This window comes from Lynx canadensis, chromosome B4, assembly GCF_007474595.2.
Source record: "Lynx canadensis isolate LIC74 chromosome B4, mLynCan4.pri.v2, whole genome shotgun sequence".
Taxonomy (NCBI): domain Eukaryota; kingdom Metazoa; phylum Chordata; class Mammalia; order Carnivora; family Felidae; genus Lynx; species Lynx canadensis.
In genome coordinates, this window is record NC_044309.1 from 62,973,076 (window position 1) to 62,996,603 (window position 23,528).

The 23,528-nt window shown below is 36.8% G+C and overlaps 1 protein-coding gene across 9 annotated transcripts in view; it reads right to left on the reverse strand.

The window, feature by feature from the left end:
• CAPRIN2 (caprin family member 2) overlaps positions 1-23,528 on the reverse strand; it is a 45,379-nt gene that overhangs the window by 19,036 nt on the left and 2,815 nt on the right. For all 9 annotated transcript variants that reach the window (XM_032593943.1, XM_030322096.1, XM_030322099.1 and 6 more), the window contains 7 exons: positions 22,817-22,879; positions 13,500-13,586; positions 8,780-9,018; positions 7,196-7,278; positions 4,844-5,011; positions 3,512-3,555; positions 1,929-2,603 (listed from right to left, as the gene is read on the reverse strand). In XM_032593943.1, the coding sequence (XP_032449834.1) occupies positions 1,929-2,603; positions 3,512-3,555; positions 4,844-5,011; positions 7,196-7,278; positions 8,780-9,018; positions 13,500-13,586; positions 22,817-22,879 (1,359 nt within the window). The remainder of the gene's footprint in view (positions 1-1,928; positions 2,604-3,511; positions 3,556-4,843; positions 5,012-7,195; positions 7,279-8,779; positions 9,019-13,499; positions 13,587-22,816; positions 22,880-23,528) is intronic.

Here is a 23,528-nt window from a genome sequence, read left to right on the forward strand (position 1 = left end):
AAAGCTGCATACCCTGAATTAGACCTAATGCTGATATGGTTAACATCTTACAGCTGCCAGTATGTCTCCACCAGCTCCTCTTCTCCACCTTCTAATTCACTGGGAAGTCACACAGCTAAGCTTGTCAAAAGTGCCATACAAAATAAGAGTTAATAAATCCTAAGTAAATATACGAAAGACTCTTTTAGGAGAAAAGTATGAGCTTTAGTGATTAATTTCACATTATCTAGTCTTTTAGCTTTGAACTCTATTTTGTCCTTGACTGTACTTAGTCATGTTCTAGAAAGCTGATACTGCAAGACAGTGTACTATATAGAGAAGTGTCCTCTCAGTCACTGAAAGGCCCTGCAAATTCAATATAATGCAGTCTGTACCATAAAGACAAATTAAATGAGTTTTGGCCTTTCCAACTAATTCTACATACTATCCAACATATACTATAATATTCTGGTAAGGTAAAGGCTCAGTACTACTATACTTAATGGAATTTTAAATTGGGTTTCTTAAAACAGCTTTACTGAAATATTAAATTGGGTTTTTTAAGTAAGTTTCTCAAAATAGTTGTCATATTACAATTACTGTTGTGTGATACCTGGTTAATGAAATAAGGCTATCAATCTTCTGTAGGGTCAGGAAGAAGCTAAAATTGATATTAGCACTTGAAGAAAAGAGGAAAAAAGGTGAGCAAAGGGAGACAAGTAACTCTGAAGTTCTCTTCCCGTAAGGCAAAACTGAAACAGTGGCAGGTTTTTTTAATTTTTTTTAATGTTTATTTATTATTGAGAGACAGAGAGAGACAGCACATGAGCATGAGAGGGGCCGAGAGACGGGGAGACACAGAATCTGAGGCAGGCTCCAGGCTCTGAGCTGTTAGCACAGAGCCCGATGCAGGGCTCGAACTCACAAACCGTGAGATCATGACCTGAACCGAAGTCGGATGCTTAACCGACTGAGCAACCCAGGCGCCCCTTTGGCAGTTTATTTATAAAAAGCAATGCTTTGATTTCTCCAAGCAAAAGTTTTTCACACTGTTAGGGGACCAAAGATTTATCAGAGAGCCTCTGGCTAAAATGGCATGAAGTGCAGGGAACACTACTAGACATAGATGGAAAACACTGGGAAGATAAGTTCACATTTCTTAGCAAACAAGGTAGTAACAAGTTCATATTTAAATAGAAGTAAATAACTTGTAATTTAATAACCTTAATAGCAGTGTATCCAAGGCTTATTCATTATAAGCCTTCTTATCTTCCTGAAATAGGTTATCATTAACAGAATGAGGTCTTCTATTTGAACTAAATCTCATATTCCAAACTTAGTTACAGAATATTTAAAGCCTATAGTTTCCACTTCCAGAAAAATTCTCATTTTGAAACAGAAATGGAGAACTAATTCAGATCCTACCCGACCTACTGGAATATCTGCAACCACCATGTACCTTCTTCAAAGAGTGCAGGCTAACCTGAGTGATTACAAAGAGTGAAAGAAACTCAAGAGAATACAGAAAAATGTAACTTCTGTCAGAAAAGGTCATCCATGTGCCAGGCGGAAGATGATGAATGAAACACAGTAAAACAAGCCCCTCGTCTTGTGACATGCATTTACATTTCTCATGTGTTCACACTAAGGTCTTGTCTGAGCTATTCACTATTTTCATATCATATCATGTCATTAAAATTTTGGCATTCAAACAATAGTTTCTAACTGTGGAAATTTCACCTCAGCTTAGGCTTAAAACACAGACTAGGTCTACTTCCAGTTTCAAGGGGAAAACCAATTACGTATTAAGGAGTTAAGTGAAATACTTTATACATGAATTTAACACAGATTTCGGAGATTCTTTTTAAAGAGGACTAAAAAGTTATGACTACCACCAGTCCTTATTTATGCCTACATTGACCAGAGCAGACTGATAAAAACAAACTCACATCTTTGGGTTCAGTATTAAACTTCCTGGGCAGGAGCTGGTCATTTGGTATGAGGCTTGCTGGAGCTACCCCCCAGGACTTTGGAGAAATCTGTGATTGTGGTGTTAAAGGGCGTTTTTGACTCTCAACATTATTTTCCCAGGATTTTGGAGTCTCTGGCTGTCTTGAATCCTGGTCTTCACACATGGGAGTGGTCCATGACTTGGTGATGTCCTGTTCATTCTGCACAGAAGGTGTCCAAGACTTTGGAGATTGCTTCTTTGGATCCTGTTCTTTCTGCAGCTGAACTGGCCAAGGTTTTGGTGTCTCCTGCTTCTTCTGTTCTTCTTGAGTATATCCCGTTTTGGATTTAGGAGTTTCTTGCTTCCACTGGCTAGGAGCTGGCTTAGGTTTAGAGACATCCTGCTTCTTCTGCTCTTCCTGCAGAGTAGACCTGAGTTTTGGATCTTGTTTCCTCTGTTCTAAGGAAACTGCAGGCTTTGATACCTCCTGGTGCTTAACAGAAGGCTCCCAAGACTTGAAGGATTCCTGTTTCTTCTCCTGACCATCGGGTTCAGTAAGCATATCCCAACATTTGGGGAGATTTGGTTTTCTAGCATAATCTGCTTCCCAAGATTGCTCTTCATCTTGTTTGCTTGAATAATCTACTTCTGTCATGTAACGTCTGTTAAGAAACTAGACCAGAGGAAAATACGTGCTTGAGTCACAAGATTTATAAAAGACCTTGAGAGACCTTGAGGGGAACACTGAACTCTATTAGTATTCCTATGTCCATTGGTCTGAGTCACTATACTAAACTAACAGGAAATTTCTGTACTTATCCTACTTGAAAAGACCATCCTATGTTTTTGTCCATTCCTTTTCCCTCAGTTAACAGAAATACAACCTTTGATACTTCAACAGTAGCAATGTATACTTGACCTACCTAAGAACTGCACATCACCGTGCCACGTTTGCTTGATTCAGGCTCTTTGACCAAGGTTATTCTGCCTCTGCCAACCTTAGACCACTCTACTACCCGACTCCCTAAAATGTTAAGGCAGAGGATATAGTTCAACTACACACATTTACACTATTTAACCTTAAGCCTTATGTTTCCTGAATTAGCAGCCTTTTCTTTATTTCTCTATCAGTCATACTGTGACTTTGACTCTTTGGTTTTTTTCAGCTTCCATGAATTTCAATGTCACTTCAAAAAGAGAACAAATACTTTATTACCAACGTGAGTAAATTCTAACGAGAGCAAAATCCTACCCATCTTTAAAGGGCCAAGAACAGTAGCTAACGCTTGAGCAGTTTACTGTGCACCAGGTCAAATTCAAATTCTAAGTAATTTAGAATTTGACTCCTTTCATCCTCACAAGATGCCTCATAAGGCAGGCATTACTATTATCCCTATTCTATATACATGAGGAGAGCAGACACAGCTGGGCTAGACATCTTAGCCAAAGTCACTAAGCTCATAAGCTATAAAACTAGGATTCAAGTTTAAGAAACCTAGTTCCAGAGCCTCAGCTCCTAAATGCAACACAATACAAAAGTCTCAAAAACCAAAATCAGCAAATTACCTTTCAGAAACTTACCTCTTGTGGTTGTATCTCTGGCTGTGCAAGTTCCATAAGAGACTCTGAAAAGATAAAAGGAGTATTAAGCAAATACTAAACTACATTTTTAGACTTATTACAACTGTAATTCATTCTAGTAACATATTTTTTAAAAAAAGGGACAGTACAATGAAATATATTAATGGCAGGAGTAATTCTCACTATTGCTTGTTGGTCAAAAGCATGTGGTCTGAGACTAGCTAAAGCTAGTAGTTCTCCTTATATATATAACACTTTTCTAAAGTCAAGTTGCAGTTAAAAACTGACTGAAAATAAGACTATCTCCTCTTACACACAAATACAGCTTCTTTCAAGTTGAAATTATACCTCTAGTCCCATGGGGTAAAAATTAGTCATTGAAACAGGCCTTAAAGGTCTCCTATGAGCCAGTTTAAGGTTGGAAGGTAGTAAGGGAATGGAAACCCTAAAGCATTAGATGAAGTGTTAAGAACTAATAGAAAGTAGACATAAGAAATGACTTGAATCATGCTAGTAGTGGCCATTGGAACTCTGCCTTCTCTACCCCCATAGAAATGACTTTTTTTTTTTTTTTTAATAAATTGAGCTTCAACAGACAGGAGCAAAACTGCCATTCACTCAAAATATTTCTTCCCTTAAGAAAGGTGGAATTTTGAAAAGTACATTTACTGATTTTGGCAAACATTTTCCAAATATGTTAACCTTAGATTCTTTACATTCTCATTCTACTACCATATTGGATTCTACTATAAACATTTTAAGTGACAATTTTAAATGGAATTATCCTACTAACAATTTAACAAAGAGGTTCATTCAAATTCCATAAGGGCCTCATTTGAGCAGGGTATTCTCTTTTTAGAGTTGTTTTTTTTTTTTTTTTTTTTTAACGTTTATTTATTTTTGAGACAGAGAGAGACAGAGCATGAATGGGGGAGGGTCAGAGAGAGAGGGAGACACAGAATCCGAAACAGGCTCCAGGCTCTGAGCGGTCAGCACAGAGCCCGACGCGGGGCTCGAACTCACCGACCGCGAGATCATGACCTGAGCCGAAGTCGGACGCTTAACCGACTGAGCCACCCAGGCGCCCCAAGCAGGGTATTCTCTTGTAACAAAGGATAACCGATGTTTCTGTTAGCATTCATTCTGTAAATCACAGTAATAAAACCTAGAGACCTATTCTAAACCTAAGTTTATCCTGCAGCAAGTAAAGATTTCCATGCGTGTAGAAATTAACAAATTAAAATAAGGCAATCCTTTTACAATGATTTCACTCATTCTATGTAAATATTAAAATTGCAACTACTATAAAGAATTTCCGAGATCACAACAAACCTGACTCTTTGACAGCTTCAGTTTTCAATAATTGTTTTTTCTTCTCTGATTTTATTAGCATTTCTTCCTCCAATGATACTTCTTTCTCCTTAGCATTTTTTGGGACTGGGATACTTTCAAAATAGCCTGAGTTCAGCAATTTAGACAGCAGATCTTTCATGTGTTTGTCTAAGAAAGAGTGATTAAGACTTAGTTATCACATAACCTAATAGTTCATGGAAAATTATTTGGAATAGAAATCCTAATATAATTTTATCCTAGTTAAAGTATGTCAACACCCCACATTGGGGGGATTCAAAGAACTGGTCAGTATCATGAACAGCAAATGTGCAAGCCATATTTCTGTCATGCTGAATCAATATAAATTTTAAAGATCAGAATCCCAAAGTTTAGCAAGTCACTTAAGTTTCTCTGGGGCTCCATTTCCACCATTTGAAAAATGGCTAAAATCAGAGACCCTAATCAAAGGCTATGTTACAAAAGCACACATCTGTTCCCTGAACTGAGAGAAAAGCCATTTTTCCTATCTGTCCCAAAGACATCACAACCAGCAATTATTCTACCTTCCAAGTAATTAAGGCTTTATAGAAGTAAAAGTTCCTCAAACATAACCATTAGAAAACCCTAGCTTGGACCATCTCTAAAGGATTTTTAAACTCCAAAATCCCATGATAAACATTTTACTCTTGAATTATGCTGTGACTCTTAGCATATCACCATTTGATGAACAAGAAAAATCTTAAAATGATGTTAAAGTAGCTGCACCATAAACAGATCTAAAGTCTATTTCACTTTTAATATCCCCTAAAAACATAATTCCCAAATTACGTTTGGGTGCCCATACTTGATTTGGGTCTATTATTCCTTTCATAGGAGTACTATGACAGGTTTTTAATATATTTTTTTTAATATTCACTTATTTTTGATAGAGAGACAGAGCACGAGCAGGGCAGGGGCAGAGAGAGGGAGACACAGAAATCGAAGCGGGCTCCACTTACAAACCATGAGATCATGATGCAAGCTGAAGTCAGATGCTTAACCAATTGAGCCACCCAGCTGCCCTGTTTATTATTTTTTTAATAAACTTTGAGGTATAATTTTAGTTCATTCATTTTAGTTCAGTCATTTTAAGTGTACAGTTTTAGCAGGTACATAGTCATGTTACTTCCACCAGAACCATGATATAAAACATTTTCATCAAAAGTTCCCTCGTGTCCCTTTTATATCAATCCCCTCCTCCCACTCCCTGGCAACAACTGACCTGCTATCATTCTAGTTATGTCTTTTCTAAAATTCCATATAAATGGGATCCATTTATCCATATAAATAAGTATCCATTTTTTGGTCTGGCTTCTTTCACTCAGCATAATTATTTTGAGATTCATCCATGTTGTTGCATGTATCAACAGTTTATCCTTTCTTTATTCCTGAGTAGATTCTATTGTATGAACATACCATATTTTGTGTATCAATTATCAGTTGATGTACATCTAAGTTGTGTTCAGTTTGGGGCTATCATGAATGAAGCTGGTATGAACATTCATGTCAAGTACTTACGTGAACATGTGTATATAATTCTCTTGGGTACTGGCAGTATAATCGCTTGGTCATTTGGTAAGCGTACACTTGTAAGAAACTGTCAAACTATGTCCCAAAGTTATTTGTATCATTTCGCATTCTAACCAAGAAAAAAATTTCTATAATTTAAACTTGAAAGGACATAGAAATTTTGAAAGCATTATACTACAAATATATTTCCAAAAAAGGAAGCATTCACTACTAACAAAAATGTTTACCAGCTTGTAGTGTTCTCATTATCCTAAGCCAGTACACAAAACTATGTACTTAATGTTCATTTGTACTTGGTCATTTGGCTGAAGTCTATTTAGGAAGCCAAAAGCCTCTTTCTCTCCAGATCATTTCCAGATTGACAGACAACAATGTTTCAATAGACTATGTAGCCAAGCCATCCCCATTTTCTTAGGCAGGTCCGATACATAACAATGTATGTATTTAAGATTCTTAAATAGAACTAGTACGGTACTGCTATGCAGAGAACTGAACCCCAAAATGGTCAAGCCGGTGTTGAAGCCAGCACTAGTCTTTAGCTCTTATTCTCAAATCATAGTGACTTGCCACTTAAAAACTCTCCCGAGGTTCCATTTAGTGAGTATGATTATACAGTAGCTGCTTTTAACCAAACTAAACAGAGATCTTTTTCCCTATGAATATAGCATTGTCAGACATGTAAGTTCTAATGAACTGACACAGTTTCAGCCCTCAATATCATACTAAACTTCTAAACATAAAGTCTAGTATTTACTGCATAAGTCCAGAGTAGAAAAAACTCACATGTCGTTCCTACCACTGCTTTTTCACTACCTTCCAAAAGGTCCCAAAAGTACAAGGATGACTGCTCCATCTGGTCTTCAACACTGACAAGGAAAAGCAGAGCAGAACGAAGTAGCTTTAGAGGTACACACATACACACGTGGAGCAGTACAACTTATACGGTAGAACTCGTCAACAATCAGGACATTCAAGGTTAATTTTGTCTTTTTACTCTCTCAAAAAGTTAAAATTTTGTAAAAGACGACTAAATGCCTATTTATGGATATCAAACGTAAGCATTTTCTCTTAAAAACAACTAAAATATTGTACCAAATAGACCCACTAAGGAACAGACCAAAAAGAGTTTGAGGCTGTCAATGCAGTGTCATTAATTATCAAGTGTATGTCCTAGAAGGAAGAACAGTGGAATGGCAATATTAAGAGCTGCATTTGACTTTAAAGAGAGCAGCTTATTTTTCAAATTATGTTTCACTTACACATATTAAAGTAAGCTACACTCCCTAAATTCATCAAAGTGAAGAGAAGGAAACAACCACATAGGTGATGATGATGGGCTACACTATCAGAATGGGAATTAAAAAAAAATACATATGACTATAGAGATAATTGAGAGTTTTACTAGATTTTTTTCCTGATATAGGGCTGATTTCCAGTAATGGTTGAAATCTGACCCTGCTTTAGCATGGCCAAAGACACAACATTGGAAGGACCCCATATCTAACAAAGCAGAAGCACAGAGATCTGCTCATTAGATGATTTCCCCCATCAAAGCAAAAACAGCAAACGGATAACTGGGAAAAACTAGGTAGCCTCAAGTTGCTGGGTTTGTATTTGAAATTATCAGATTTGCTTCTCAGTATTTATTCACAGTATAAGAAGACCACCAAATAATTCTCACTTTGAAAGTTTTTTGTTTTGTTTTTTTTTAACGTTTATTTATTTTTGGGACAGAGAGAGACAGAGCATGAACGGGGGAGGGGCAGAGAGAGAGAGGGAGACACAGAATCGGAAGCAGGCTCCAGGCTCTGAGCCATCAGCCCAGAGCCTGACGCGGGGCTCAAACTCACGGACCGCGAGATCGTGACCGGAGCTGAAGTCGGACGCTTAACCAACTGAGCCACCCAGGCGCCCCTATCCCACTTTGAAAGTTTAATGATACTGGCCAAGTTAAATTTTATTAACCTCCACTTAAGTACAGCAGTAGTAAGAAGACAAAGACTCTCAGGTAATACAATAGCCTGAGACAATTACAAAAAAACCTTTAAGCATATACATAATTAATACTTGTATAGGGGCAAAACTTGATGAGACATCATTTTTAAAATCAATGTTACAATAAAAAAAGCACATTAATGAGATCATTCAAATTGACTTTCCTTCTAGACAGCCTATCAACCCTATCACAGTCTGGTCTGGCCAACGTTTCCCATTGTGAATCACAATAATGTTTTCTTAATTATTATATACGTATATATGTGTGTGTACATGTGTGTGTATGTATAAATACTATAAAATATATAAAACTAAAAAACTAGGCTAAAATGTTATGTGTTCTCTTTTAGGAAAATATTTTCTTCGGCTTACCTCAGACTTTCATTTCTTTCAGGGCAGGTCAGTTTTGAAAATTTAATGAGGTAGTCAAGTTCTTTTAAAGGCAAATACACTGCACCATTCAAGCCCCCTTTGAAATCCTTCTGTACGTGTTCCTGTGTCAAGTTCTGTAATACATACTGAACTTGAAGTATAGTACGAAGCTTTTTCTTCTCAGCCTCGAGCTTTAGCATGTGTTCCCTTCTCTGGGCCTTCTTCTGCGCTTTAAGTAGCTGTTAAAAAAAAAATTCTAATTAAAATTGGCAACTTTCTACCATCTCATATTAGCAATTCATAGTGCACAAAAATCTAATGCCAAAGAGCTGAGATTAGATGATGAATCTTATTTTATATATATATGTATATATATGTATGTATGTGTGTGTGTATATATATATATATATATATGCACACATATATACACATATATAACACTGACTGTGAAATTGACAGGTTCATTTATCCTCTTTTCTTTTTCAGTTGAGGAAGGGACTGAGTAATAAACTAGTATGTCTCAGGTAACCAAAGCTAAGAAAGTCAAACTATCTGACTCCCAACTCTAGGCTATATCTAGTACCTCTGATATCACTATGATAAGAAATAAGTACCTATCACTGATGCACATATTAATCCCCAAATTTAACTTTTCCATATTTATGTATATAAGCCTTTTTAAGCCAAAGATTTTAAGAAAATGCTCCAGTTTAGTTTTGAAGTTTTTGTTTTTGCTTTTTAAATTCTTGTTCCAGGGGAAGAGTATTTAAACTAAAAAGGTCATGGGGTGCCTGGGTGGCTCAGTCGGTTAAGTGTCTGACTTCAGCTCGGGTCACGATCTCGCGGTCCGTGAGTTCGAGCCCCGCGTCAGGCTCTGGGCAGATGGCTCAGAGCCTGGAGCCTGCTTCTGATTCTGTGTCTCCCTCTCTCTCTGCCCCTCCCCCATTCATGCTCTGTCTCTCTCTGTCCCCAAAATAAATAAACATTAAAAAAAAAAATTTAAACTAAAAAGGTCAATTTTCAACCAAAGAATACTGGCTAAAGCATAAGGAATTGAAAACCAAACAGAAATAAAATGTCTTACCAATGTAATGCTAAAATACATACACAGCAAATAGTTTTGTTTTTGTTTTTGTTTTTTTAAGTAAAACTAAGATATTTTCACAATAGTTTGTCAGTCTGGATGGAGTTTTATTTTTCAATATTCAGCTGACAAAACATATAGTTAGCAAAACATAAATTTCCCCTCAAATAAATGTGTATGTAGATTGAGCAGACTGAATCTACTCTAAAGCTCAGAACTATAATACCTTAAAGTCTGACATAACACGTGGGTCCCAGAAGTGGCTTCCCATTTATAAAATACCAATTAATAAAAAGTACCATCTATTTCCAGTAAGAAACCTAAAAGGTCTTTTCTCCCCATAGTTGCTTTTCTGATTGTAATGTTTCCATCATACTGGACATTTTCCAAGTATGAAGATTAAGAGAATAAAACAAAAATCTAAAAGAGTTTTCCTATATGTAAGTTAAAGTACTTTGATACACCATCATATTTAGGACTCTACAAAAGACATGTTCATAAATCCTAATAGATTAAGAAGGGGGGAATCTCTGGAAAAGATTCATTATGGCATTATTAATTCCTTTCTAGGAGGTATGAAGATCACTTAATAAATTTAACTTGTGCTACTATCAGGGACAAGAGATCATAGGTGAAGGTAAAATTTCAAGAATGAGAAATGGACTGGCTGGAGCTTACAAGGGCAAGGATACTTTCAGGACAGCAAAGGCTCAGAAAAGCTTTTACCAAGATCTCAATATGGACTTACACCAATAACATTTACCAAAACTGCATTATCCTCAGTTTCTGTTTGAGGACGATGGAGAATAGAGGTGGCAATTCTAGCTCTCCAAGACAGTGGGATTCTCTTGGACGGTTTCATGATGGTACAGAGAAAGGCAACTGACAAACTTATATCCCAGGATTAACGCAGATCTGTCTTTAGCCATTCCCAAGGCTGGATTAAGTGTTCTTATGGGCTTAAGACACCCTGAACTCCCCCTATCAAAGTACCTATTACATTAAAAGGCTATCTTTTTATTTACCTGCATCCCCATAGGTTTCAGCTTTGTGATGACTAGATCTCTGTTGTTTACCAATATATCACTAATGCCCAAAATAAAGCCTGACAGATGACTATCACGTATCAAGTAAGAACGTACAGTCTCCTAGATCATAATCAGAAAACTACTGACAACACGCTATTTCTTCTTATTTATATAGAAACTAAGAAGTCAGGTTACATTTTCCTCTCTTCTACCAGTTGAGGACTGGTTTGTAAAGAAGCAGAAGATACAGGCACCTGGGTGGCTCTGTCAGTTAAGCTTCTGACTTCACCTCAGGTCATAATCTCACAGTTCATGTTGGGTGAGCTCCAGGCCCACTTCTCTCTCTCTCCCTCTCTCTGCACATCGATCACTTGCACCCACTTTCTCTCTCTCTCAAAAAAAAAAAAAAAAAAAAAGCGGGGGTGGCAGAAGATATGAAATCAACCACTATCAACAAATCACACTGAATAATAAAATTTATTTTCTGATCCCTGTCTTAGAATGATAAATCCCCACCAAGGGAAAGAGCTTATGTCATGAAGACAAAGAGAGATGTAATTGAGATGAACAGAAAGGCTTCCAACTTTAGTTTGTAAGTAAAGAAAATGTTACACCCTATAAAACTGACTCTCATTAAAAGAGGTTTGACAAAAGAAAGGCTTTAATAAAAGGAAACTCAAAAAATTACTAGGCTGGAAGGTATTTGGCAAGCACCTTCGGGGTCTTTATTCATTAAGGCATGTTCCAAAGTACCTTAATATCTCACCTAAAGTGAAAGTAAATCCACAGTACAAATTAGAAAAAATAACCTCATGGATAGCAACAAAATTTGGTGAATTGTTAACTACCTCTAGACAACAGCAGTGGAAAAGCATGGAAATAGATAGATACTATATACTTGTATAAAGAACACAGTTTTTACAGATAAAGAGTAGTTAGGGTCCTACCCTCACTCTACCACTTACTGGCTATATGATTTTGAAGAAGTTCCTTTTGTTCTGAGCATTGGATTCCTTATCTGTAAAATGGGGCTATATACATCTATTTCCTGGATTGCTGTAAAAACCAAGTTGACTTACAGAAGTACCTGGCACTTGGAAGGTGTTTAAAAAAAGATTTAAATATAAAAAGAAGGATAAAAGAAACAAAACATACTTTGAAAAAATAAACACCTGAATGAAAAACTAAAATAAATATCAAATAATTAAATAAATATCAAATAACTAAAATATCAAATAATTTTGAGTAAAAAAAGTTAATAGAAAATTTTAAGTATTATAGAAGTATACTTCCAAACATCCAACCAGAAAGAAGATATGAAATATCTTTTTATAAAGTGGGTCAAAACTAAATAAATTTAACAAATGGGGGAGTGATTAATCATAAGGAAAAAAATCAATTTAAAAGTATCTAAAATAGCCTAGAAATATTTAACAACTGTGAAATTCACAGAAAGCACTAAAATTAAGTGATAAATGAGTAAACATGAGTTAAAATATACTATGGTTGACAAAAAGAGCTCATGTCATCTTAGAGTTGCATTAACAGAATTTTCTAGAAAACAGAAGATAATGACTCTATACTAGGCTATTTCAGATTTACACACTACCTTTTAAGAGTTAAGTAAGTCAAACATCCAGAGAAAGCAATGATATTATAAAAAGATGATAGATGTCCTCAGCCTAGAAATGATGTGTTGGGTTTGTTTGTTTTTGGAGGTTTTTTGATGCCACAGGAATGGAGAAGAGAATTTTAGTTCACTATACAAGAAAATACCCAAAAAGTGAAAGAGACTATTTTATGAAGCATGCTCCCCATCCCAGAAATGAATTTACAAAAATATTTCTTAATTGTTAAAAGATGATCTTTAAAGGGCCTTCTAATACAATTCTAAAACAGGGAAGGATATTTCATTAGTGAATGCTTAAGGCTTCATATTAATTACTGACTAAATCTGTCAGAGACAGAAGTTTGGACTGCCAACATAGAGACCCTAACAAGCTGTGAAACCAGACTTAACTCTATTTACCATGAATCACAAATCTTCCTGGTAATAACTGCCATGGTCTCAAGAAAAAGAGTCTACCAATTCTGTTTCTTTATACGTTAAATAATGCTAAACTTACAAGTCTGTGTTATACAAATTTACAAGCCTATATTCTATTTTTATTTTATTTTTTTCAACGTTTATTTATTTTTGGGACAGAGAGAGACAGAGCATGAACGGGGGAGGGGCAGAGAGAGAGGGAGACACAGAATCGGAAACCTACAAGCCTATATTCTAAAAAATCTTTTGTAAACTGTGTCCATCAAAATAGTTTTTATTCCCCTTCTCAATGATTTCTAAAACTCCACAGCGAATACACATTGGACAACTAATACTTTATTCATAGTGTCTCATGTTCGGACACCATTTGTGCTCTCTTGAGACTCCAGAAATCTGAAAACACTAGTTCTTCAATAGCTATTGTCAACCCCCTCACCCCCAATAAAATATCAGCAGGAATGAGATGGATGGTAATAACTGAACACCATTAATGAACGCTAATATTTTCTTCCAGATCCGTGGCTAAAGTGGTTTCAGGAATAGCAAAGAAAACGTACTCACATCTTGGCTCAGTCCAGAAAAGGTTTTCTGAAGTTCCTTGGCAAATTCTAAGTTATGTAATACTTCTTCATATTTCTCCACCGCTTCCTACCAAATAGGATAAGAAAACATCAATTCTGTTAACTTCTAAATATAAATATGTCAAAATAAGTGTTCCTATAAAAAGAGTAGAAAAGACTTAAGACTTTATGGACTAGCCATACTCAAAAAACGTAGGAAGAGAGAGCATTTAATAGAAGTTATATAAATTTTAAGATTCAATTTTTATGCTAGAAATCTGAGCCATAACAACAGACTTGAGTTCCTAACTATGAAGTGTACAGTATAAGATCAGAGAGACCTGTGTTTTTTTCTTTTTTTAATGTTTATTTGTGAGAGACAGAGGGAGAGAGAGCATGAGCAGGGAAGGGTCAGAGAGAGAGAAACAGAATCAGAAGCAGGCTCCAGGCTCTGAGCTGTCAGCACAGAGCCCAATGTGGGGCTTGAACACATGAACCATGAGATCATGACCTGAGCCAAAGTTGGACACTTAACAGACTAAGCCACCCAGGCACCCCAGACTTGTGGTTTTTAAAAATTTTTTTTAATGTTTTATTTTACTTTTGAAAGAGAGAGACACACACACAGAACATGAGTGGGGGAGAGGCAGACACAGAATCCGAAGCAGGCTCCAGACTCTGAGCTGTCAGCACAGAGCCCCAATGTAGGGCTCGAACTCACAGACTGCAAGATCATGACCAAAAGTCGGATGTTTTACTGACTGAGCCACCCAGGCACCCCTAGAGCCTGTGGTTTTCAAGAGCAATGAGCCAATAGTATTCCTCTGTCAACATTCATTCACTACTCAAATATAGTACACAAGTAGCAGAATGAGGATCACAAATACGCAACTTCAAGAAATTTATACTATGGTAGAAAAGACTTGTAAACAATTACCTATAACAGACAAAATTAAGTATTATAACAAAAATATTGTAAAATGTTTAATGTTTATTTATTTTTGAGAGAGAGAGAAAGAGCGAGCATGAGTGGAGAAGGAGCAGAGAGGGAGACACAGAATCTGAAGCAGGCTCCAGGCTCTGAGCTGGCAGCACAGAGCCCGATGTGGGACTGAAACCCATGAGCAGCAAGATCATGACCTGAGCCAAAGTCAGACACTAAACAGACTGAGCCACCCAGGAGCCCCCATATTGTAAATTTTTTTAAGTAGGCTCCACGCCGGGCATGGAACCCAACACAGGGCTTGAACTCATGACCCTGAGATCAAGACCTGAACTGACTGAGCCACCCAGACACCCCCAAAATATTGTAAATTCAAGGGGCATTTTTTTTTTAAGATTTCACAGATTAACAAAGTTGGTAATTAGGAAAGGCATAGATTTTTTTTTAATGGGACTTTAATCTGTTTGGAAAAACAAAGGGCTAACATGAAACAGACCAAGGTGGGAAACTTGTCTAACCACATAAAGATATACAGTAGTTTAAAGTCTCTATATTTAAAGTAATATAGTATCCCACTTCTAGGTACCTACCCAAAAGAAATGAAAACATATATCCACATAAAGACTTATATGCAAATTTGTATGGCAGCATATTCATTATGGCCCCAAATAAAAACAATCCAAATATCCAGCAATTGGTAAATAAACAAAATGTGGTATAATCATTCAAAGGAACACTCATCAGCAATAAAAAGGAATGAATTAATGATACATACTACACCAAGGATGAACCTCAAAAACATAATCATAACTCGAAGAAGCCATATGGGAAAGACTATCTTACGTGACATATCCAGAAAAGACAAACTTATAGAGATAGAAAGCAAATAAGGAGACAAAAAGGAATTTGGAAGGGTTACAGAAATGTTTGAAAACTAGATTGTCATGGAAGCTGCATAACTCTACGAATTGACTACAAATCATTGTCTTATATACTTAAAATGGGTTAATTTTATGATCTATATATGATACTTGAAAAAAGCTGTTTTAAAAACAATCTGATAACATAAGCTTTTACAAAAGTATAGAGTCTACCTATATACTGCTATATAACTACGTACTACCAGCATTAGCATAAATTAGTATAATAATTTTGGAAAAGTTTGGCATTTTTACCTATGAAGTTAACTATGGGCATACCATACAGCCCATGATAGGTAATTTTTCAGGTGCACCCTGAAAAATTTCACACTTGTGTCTCAATAACACATATAAGATTGCTCTAAGTAGGACATCATCTACTCACAAACTACTACTAAGTAGAGAAAAACAAATAAAATATAACTACTTTCCTTAATATAAAAATCCTAAACATAATGAGTGAAAGACAAACTGCAGAACACAGTATGATAACATTTATTATAAGGTACGAAAAAGCAACTCTAACAGATTCAAGGGCAACAAACAAGTGCTATTAAAATAAAGCAAGGAAATGGCAGTGGGCAGCTCAGAGTCAGGTTACAGTAAAGAGAAAGAACTGGGAAGGAGCTTTGGTGGTGTTGGTAATGTACTACTGGAGTTGAATGGTGGATTCTGATGCTTGCTTTATTATGCAGTATAACCTAGAAGCGACACTTAGTTGCAGCTGTATTATTTCATAATAAAAAAGACGAAGAGGTTTTCCAACTATAGAACCTTGCACAGATGACATAATCATAGTATACAGCCCTCAGAGGTATATAAAACCAGAAGGGAATACTCCCTCATATTTACTCCCAAATGGTATTAACTTTAATTCAAGAAAAGCAGCATCAAATGGGAACTACCTTAACCTCCCATCATCCAATGTGAATACATCCTTTCTTCCTCCCTTTTTTTGCTTACTGGAGGAAATATCCTTCTACTTTCTATCCTTTTCAATTACGTCTTCATAAAAAATCTTACTCTATGACTCCCTCTTAAAAATCTTGAATTTCTCACTCTCTGTTGATGCTTAAACTAGTACTTAACAAGTTCAAGTCTTGGGAGTCTGGGTGGCTCAGTTGTTAAGCATATGACTTTGGCTCAGGTCATGATCTCACAGTTTGTGAGTTCGAGTCCCACATCAGGTGAGCTCAAGCTCTGCTTCAGGTGAACACCAGCCCCGCTTCTAGTAAAACACGAGCCCCAGGTGAGCCCCACTTCTCTCTGTATATCTCTCTGTCCCTTGTGGGATTCTCTCTCTGTCCTTCGCTCACTTGCGCCCTCTCTCTCAAAAACATAAATATAAATAAATATAATATATAAATAAATACAAGTTCAAGTCTCCCCCAATCTAAATAAGAAAAATAAAAAGCGCCTTTCTGGCAACCCCCTCCTTTCAGTCTCAAAGTTTCAAAAATGGCTACACAGTCTCCATTTCCTCTTCAGACCTTATCAACCTGGATTCTGTTTCCATCATTCCACCAGAACTATCCTGGCTAAAGTAAGCATGTCAATACCACCTTTTAAATCCATAGATCTTTTATAACTCTCATTCTGGTTTCTCAGAAGACTTCCACACAAAGGCAACTTCTGGCTCTACAAACATCTCTTTGTTTTTAGTAACACTAAACTTCCATTTTTCTCCCATTTCTCCAGCTTTTTACTTACCAGTAATTTTTCCATAAACTTCTCTCACCCCAGTTTTTAGCATTTACAAAATAAGCAGGACCTACATCACAGAGATGTTGGCCAATTCAAATCACTCAAAATGATACCTGACCCTAAAGTTGGCTATAAATATTTTTAGCCTTTATTATCCAAACATTAAATGTCAAAGTTCCTCTGTCCTAGGCTTTTCTCCTTTCTATATTCTCATCCAACATAGTCTCATCTTTTCTTATGGTTTCAATTAGCAACCACACAGATGAGCTTAACTGTAGACTAAACTTCTTTGTGCTCCAGACCTGTAACTCAAACACTTATTCGATATTACCCACCCCTTAATGTTTCACAGCCACATTAAAAAATCAGTGGTCCTGGGGCACCTGGGTAGCTCAGTGGGTTAAGTATCTGACCTTGGCTCAGGTTATGATCTCACGGCCCATGAGTTTGAGCCCCGCGTCAGGCTGTGTGCTGACAGCTCAGAGCCTGGAGCCCACTTCGGATTCTGTGTCTCCCTCTCTATCTGCCCCTGCCCCGTTCATGCTCTCACATGCACTATCTGTCTCTCTCAAAAATAAGCAAACATTAAAAAAAAATTTTTTTTGATCAGTGGTCCAAAATTGAGCTTTTTATCCTCTCCTCCCAAAACCATCTTCTCCTCCAGGGTTTTCAGGCCCAATAAATGGTTCTGCCACCCATCCAAGTGTTCAAGCCAGAAACCTGGAACCCATTCTTGGCTCTTCCTTCTACTAGATCCTATCACCAAGCTATGCTAATTCTATCTCTTGAATCTACTTTACCCAAACTCCTTTGCTGCTACTTTGGTACCAGCAAGATATCTATAACCTCTGACCAAGACTACAGCCAACCATTATCTAGTCTTCTTACACCCACACTTACCACCTCCAAACCATCACTCACCCTTAAAAGTGATTTTATTACAAATCTAGTTATTTTCTGCTTAAAACTTATCTGTATCATTTATGATGACCTTAAGAAAAAACACAGTCTTTAAACGGGAAATAAGGATGTACATGTAGCTTTCCCATTCCAACTACATCACTCCATCGAGACTGGCTTTCTTTCCAGTTTCCTCTTTGTAAAAACATTCTTTCCCTACTCAGGACTTTTACACATACTAGCATCTGCCTAGCCTGCTCTTCTTCCTCCTTCCCCATTTTAACTTGCTAAGTCCTTCTCATTTTTTAGGTCTGAACTGAAGCACTTCTTTCTCAAGGAAGCTGTCCTCAATTCTCCAAACTAGGTTAAATTCCTCATTACAATCCATTATCACTCTGTACCTCACCCTAACACCATCACATTTTTATTTACTTATTTCCTACCTCTTTCTCATCACACTGTATCTTTGAGGGCAAGGATCACATTTGTCCCTTACATCATAACCCTAGCATTTAAGCCCAGAATCCCCCAGTGTAAGTACTTAATATATTATGGTTGAATTAATAAAACACAGTTCAGAACATGATTTTAGGCTCAAATATGCTAAAGATTCTTGGGGCACCTAGGAGGCTTAGTCAGTTAAGTGTCCAACTCTTGATTTCAGCTCAGGTCATGATCTCACAGTTTGTGAGATCAAGCCCCAAGTCAGGCTCTACGCTGACAGCACAGAGCCTGCTTGGGATTTTCTCTCTCCCACTCTCTGCACCTCCCCTACTGGCATGCACATGCACATGCTCTTTCTCTCTCAAAACAAATATGCTTTTAAAAAAAAAGTTTTAAGAAAACATGTTAAAATTCTCAATAGAATTTTTAAACTTTTGATTAGAATCCTATACTGAGATTTCCGTTTCAAAAAAAGAACACTAGAGGGAGTAGGGCTGATGAACTGAAAAGGAAGGTCTCAAAACAAGGATATTAATTAGGAAGCCCATGTAACATTTGAGTGGTTTGCCTTGACAAGGCCAACTGCTATGGGACTACAAAGCAGAAAAGATTTCATATTATTTAATAAAAGAGTTTTGTATTATGCATTAAATATAACATAGGGTCAGAGTTTAGCAACTAGAGATGGCTGCCAAATCTTAATTTTTTAAAACTAAAAGTTTCACTGAAGCTGAAAGTACCCATTTGCCTTTTGCTCAAGCACTCACTTGAATCTCAGTTCTCTATTTCAAATCCAGATCTGAACAAAAATAAATATTAAAATTATAAATGGGACTCTAAAAAAACTTCATTAAACAATCTTACTATTTCAAAGGAAAAAAATCTAGGTTTATATTAGAAATCTCAATGAAATCTTATTAGTCTTTAGCTTAGTCTTGACAGGTTACTTAAGAGTTACCATTAAAAGGATTACAATAGCCATGCAGATCATAGAAAGTTTTATTTACAATATTAAGAATATCTGTTGGGTTAAAGAAGATTTACAAACTGAAATTACAAAATTTTCAGCCAACAATATTGAAAATACAGTATCAAATGTATAGCTAAAGCAGTACTTGAAGGAAAATTCACAGCCTTAAATGCAAACCAATGGGGGGGAGAAAAGAAAACAAATGAATTAAACACTTAATTCAAAGTTAGAAAGTGAAGCAAATAAAACAAAGGACAGCAGAAAAAGAGAAAAACTAAAACAAACCCAGAAGCTAAAAAAAATTAAAAAAAAAAAAAAAAAAAGAAGCACTAGCTAACTTAATTAAAAGTAAACTGGGAAAATACAACCACACAAAATTAGAAATAAACAGAAAGTGGGGCACCCAGGTGGCTCAGTCATTTGAGCATCCAACTCTTGATTTCAGCTCAGATCATAATCCCAGGGCCTTACTTTGTAAGATAAGAACTGAACAGAGGAAGGACAAGGTGAAAGAAAAACTGTCTTTTAAACTATTGCCTAATTTCTGAACTATGTGAATTATTACCAGCTTTAAAAACTAAACTTAGATTTTTCTAATTAAATACTACACTACTAATGACAGTTCTGAGGGATCAGATTACAGATTTTTTTTTCTTCCAATTTATCTGCATTTTCTGAATTTCTACCTTAAATATATATTGCTTATATGAAGAGATGTTCATTCCCATAAGAACCACAAACTAAGGGTGCCTGGGTGGCTCAGTCAGGTAAGCATCCAACTCTTGATTTTGGCTGTCATGATCTCACATTCATGAGACAGAGCCCCATGTCAGGCTCTGTGCTGACAGTGCAGAGCCTGCTTGGGATTCTCTCTCTCACACTCTTCCACCGCCCCTACCCTGCCTGCACGCTCTATCTCTAAATAAATAAACTTAAAAAAAAAAAAATTAGGGGCACCTCGGTGGCTCAGTCAGTTAAGCGTCCAACTTCAGCTCAGGTCATGATCTTGCAGTCCATGAGTTCAAACCCAGCGTCGGGCTCTGTGCTGACAGCTCAGAGCCTGGAGCCTGCTTCAGAGTCTGTCTTCCTCTCTCTTTACCCCTCCCCCACTCACACTTTGTCTCTCAAAGATGAATGTTAAAAAAAAAAAATTTTTTTTTAAAGTACCACAAACTATATGCTTAATTTTATCTAAAAACATAACATTCATTTTATATTTAGTAAATCCTTTTGTAATAAATATTTTACATGTCTGCTATATTCTCTAAACTATTCTAAGTACTAGGAAAACAGCAATGAACAGACAGAATCTCTACTTTAATGAAACATACATTTTAAGAGAAAGAGAAACAAAATAAACTTTATAGTTTGTCAGAAAAGCACTACTAGTTAAAAAATTAAAGCAAGGCAAAGAGCTAAGGAGTGTGAATGGAGGAATGGAGGTATAGCGTTGTCAGGACAAGCCTCACTGAGATGACTTTCAAATAAAAAGCTGAAGGAAGTTGGAAATTGAGCCATTTAGACACCTGGGAAAAAGCATCCCAGGCAGTAGGAACAGCACACAGTGCAAAAAGCCCTGAAGCAAAAGCGTGCCTGGGATGTTTGAGGAACAGCAAGAAGGCCAATGTAGCCGGAATGAAGCTAGGAAGGGACAGAAGTACAGGACATGAAATAAAGATGTGAAAGGAAGTAGCAAGCATATTTTGTAGGACTTTGTAGGCCACACTAAGGACATTCTGCCATGATGGGAACCAATGGAGAGTTGAACAGAGGAATGACCAACTGACTTGCATCCGAACAGGATGACTGAGGCTACCATGTTGAGAACAAGCTTGGAGATACAGCAGAAATAGAAAAACCTGTGAGGAAGCTATTACAGTAATGTAGATGAAAGATGATGTGGCCTGGACCAGGATGGCAGAAGCGGAATTTGAGAAATGGCCAGTTTCCGGATTTACTTTGAAGGTAGAATTGACCTTGCTAATGGGCTAGATGTGTGGTATCAGGAAATAGATGAGAAATTCTCCAAGGATTTTGGCAACTCCATCCTTTTAGTTCCCCAAGCCATTAACTGACATCATTAAGATTAGAGGAGGAACAGGTTTTGGGGGTCGGGAGATGCCAAATAAGCAACTGAACACAGGAATCTCGAGTTCCAAGGGCTTATCTATTGGCAACATAAATTTGGCAGTTGTCAGCATTTAACTCAAGAAATAAAAGTTAATGCTACAGAAGCAACATGTAGTTATAAAGACAGTAATGAAATACTGAGACTACAGTTTACCTGGCCAGAGCTCTGAAATAACAGCATGTCCTTGACCTTTGCTAGAGAGCTTCCATGAGAACCACCAACCTCCCTCTCCCTAACCCCCATATTTCCCCAAAATCAAGAATACTACCATATCAGAACACTTCCTTCAAGGATATTTACACAAAGAAAAATATTATCACTTCAAAAGTTACTGAACATACCATGACTACTTTGAGAACAAAGCTATGTTGAAATGTTGGATGCCCAGCTAAGTCCTCTCACCGACTATGTGAGCACATCATTCTCAGAGCTCACACAATTCAAATCTGTGCCTCAGCAAAATTATAATTTACTACATCACAAAAATTCTAGGTCAGTGAAGAGGAGTCAATAAGGGAAAAGATCTCGAATGCCAGTATCTGTGATACACAACCAAAAATCTTAGTTGAAAAAGATGAAGATGATAGGTCTACAAGACTAGATCAAATAACTTTTAATTCTGTCCCTTCTCAGCCAAGAGATATCAGACAAGCATCAATTAAGCATTTTTATTTCCATATTGCAGAAACTTTCACCACATTAGATAAAACTTGCAGATACCAGGTATACCACAGACAAGTTAAACAATATTTTTAAAAGTTGCAAATACTCTTTCATACTAAAGTTAAAAAAAAAAAAAAAGGCCAGGTATCAAGTAAACATGCCTCCTGAGAGGTGACATAGCAATCTAAGATAGAAAAGTAAGGAGAAAATACAAAAGGATTAAGAAGCAAAAGGAGAAAACCTAAGCAAGCTAGAATAAATACTCTTTTATATTTTAGAGCAGAAAGATGTCAGGTTTATATATACCAGTGAACAGTGGAAAGCTAGTCGTCCCTCCACCTCTTTAGTTCAGCCTAACAAAAGTTTAACTTAAATCCATATGTTTAGCAATAGTCTATATTTTCACTCTTATTTAGCAACCCATACCTCCATCCATACCATCTGCTAGTGCAAAAGAAGTCTGTAAGATCTCATAAGTGAAGAAAAAAAAAGTCTTCTGAAAAATCCAGTGGATTCTTGCTCTTCTTTATTGGCCTTATCAAATCTTTGCTCTCACCAATCCCGTCTAGAGTTTTATTAAGGAAAAAAAAAGAAAAAAAGAAAAAAGCCAACAAGTGTGACCCAAGGATTACACACTACTTACCAACTGATCTGGATTAAGTTGCTCTCCATTTTTCAGGCGATCCTTGTAGTCCTCCAGTTTGAGCTACAAAAGAGAAACTTGTATCTACTGTAGTCTCATACAAAATTCTGATAAAAATAAACTAAATACCAGACTGTTTCTTATGAAAACAAAGTTCTTGAAGTATGCTATCAATCTGTAAGAATACTGGTTTACTACAAGGCAGGCAGCAACTGTAGATAAGATCCAGCCAGGGAAAAAATGTTACAATCAACATTAGTGTGGAATTAGAAAAGTTAAGCAGTAATAAAACTCTTCTCTTCATGGCCTCTACTTACAATCAGACTACTTAACACACAGACACTTAACTAGTCAATCATATGCCCCTACCCCAGTGGTGCTCAATCAGAGATAATTTTGACCCCCAGGGATCTATGGCAGTGTTTGGAGATGTTCTTGGTCGTCACTACTTGAAGGATGAGAGGGAGGTGGAGAATGCTACAGGCATCGTGTGACTAGAACCAAAGGATGCTGCGAATCATCCTACATTCCACAGGATAGCCCCCCCACCCCCCCCCCACACACACCCTGTCTGCAACAAAAGAATTATCTGGCGCAAAAACGTCAATAGTGTTGAGGCGGAGAAATCCTGTTCTAACCTCATGCTTAAACTATTAGTTACCTGTTGAATTATGTGGCATTTGTCGAATAGCAAACTTCTTCATGGAAGTGT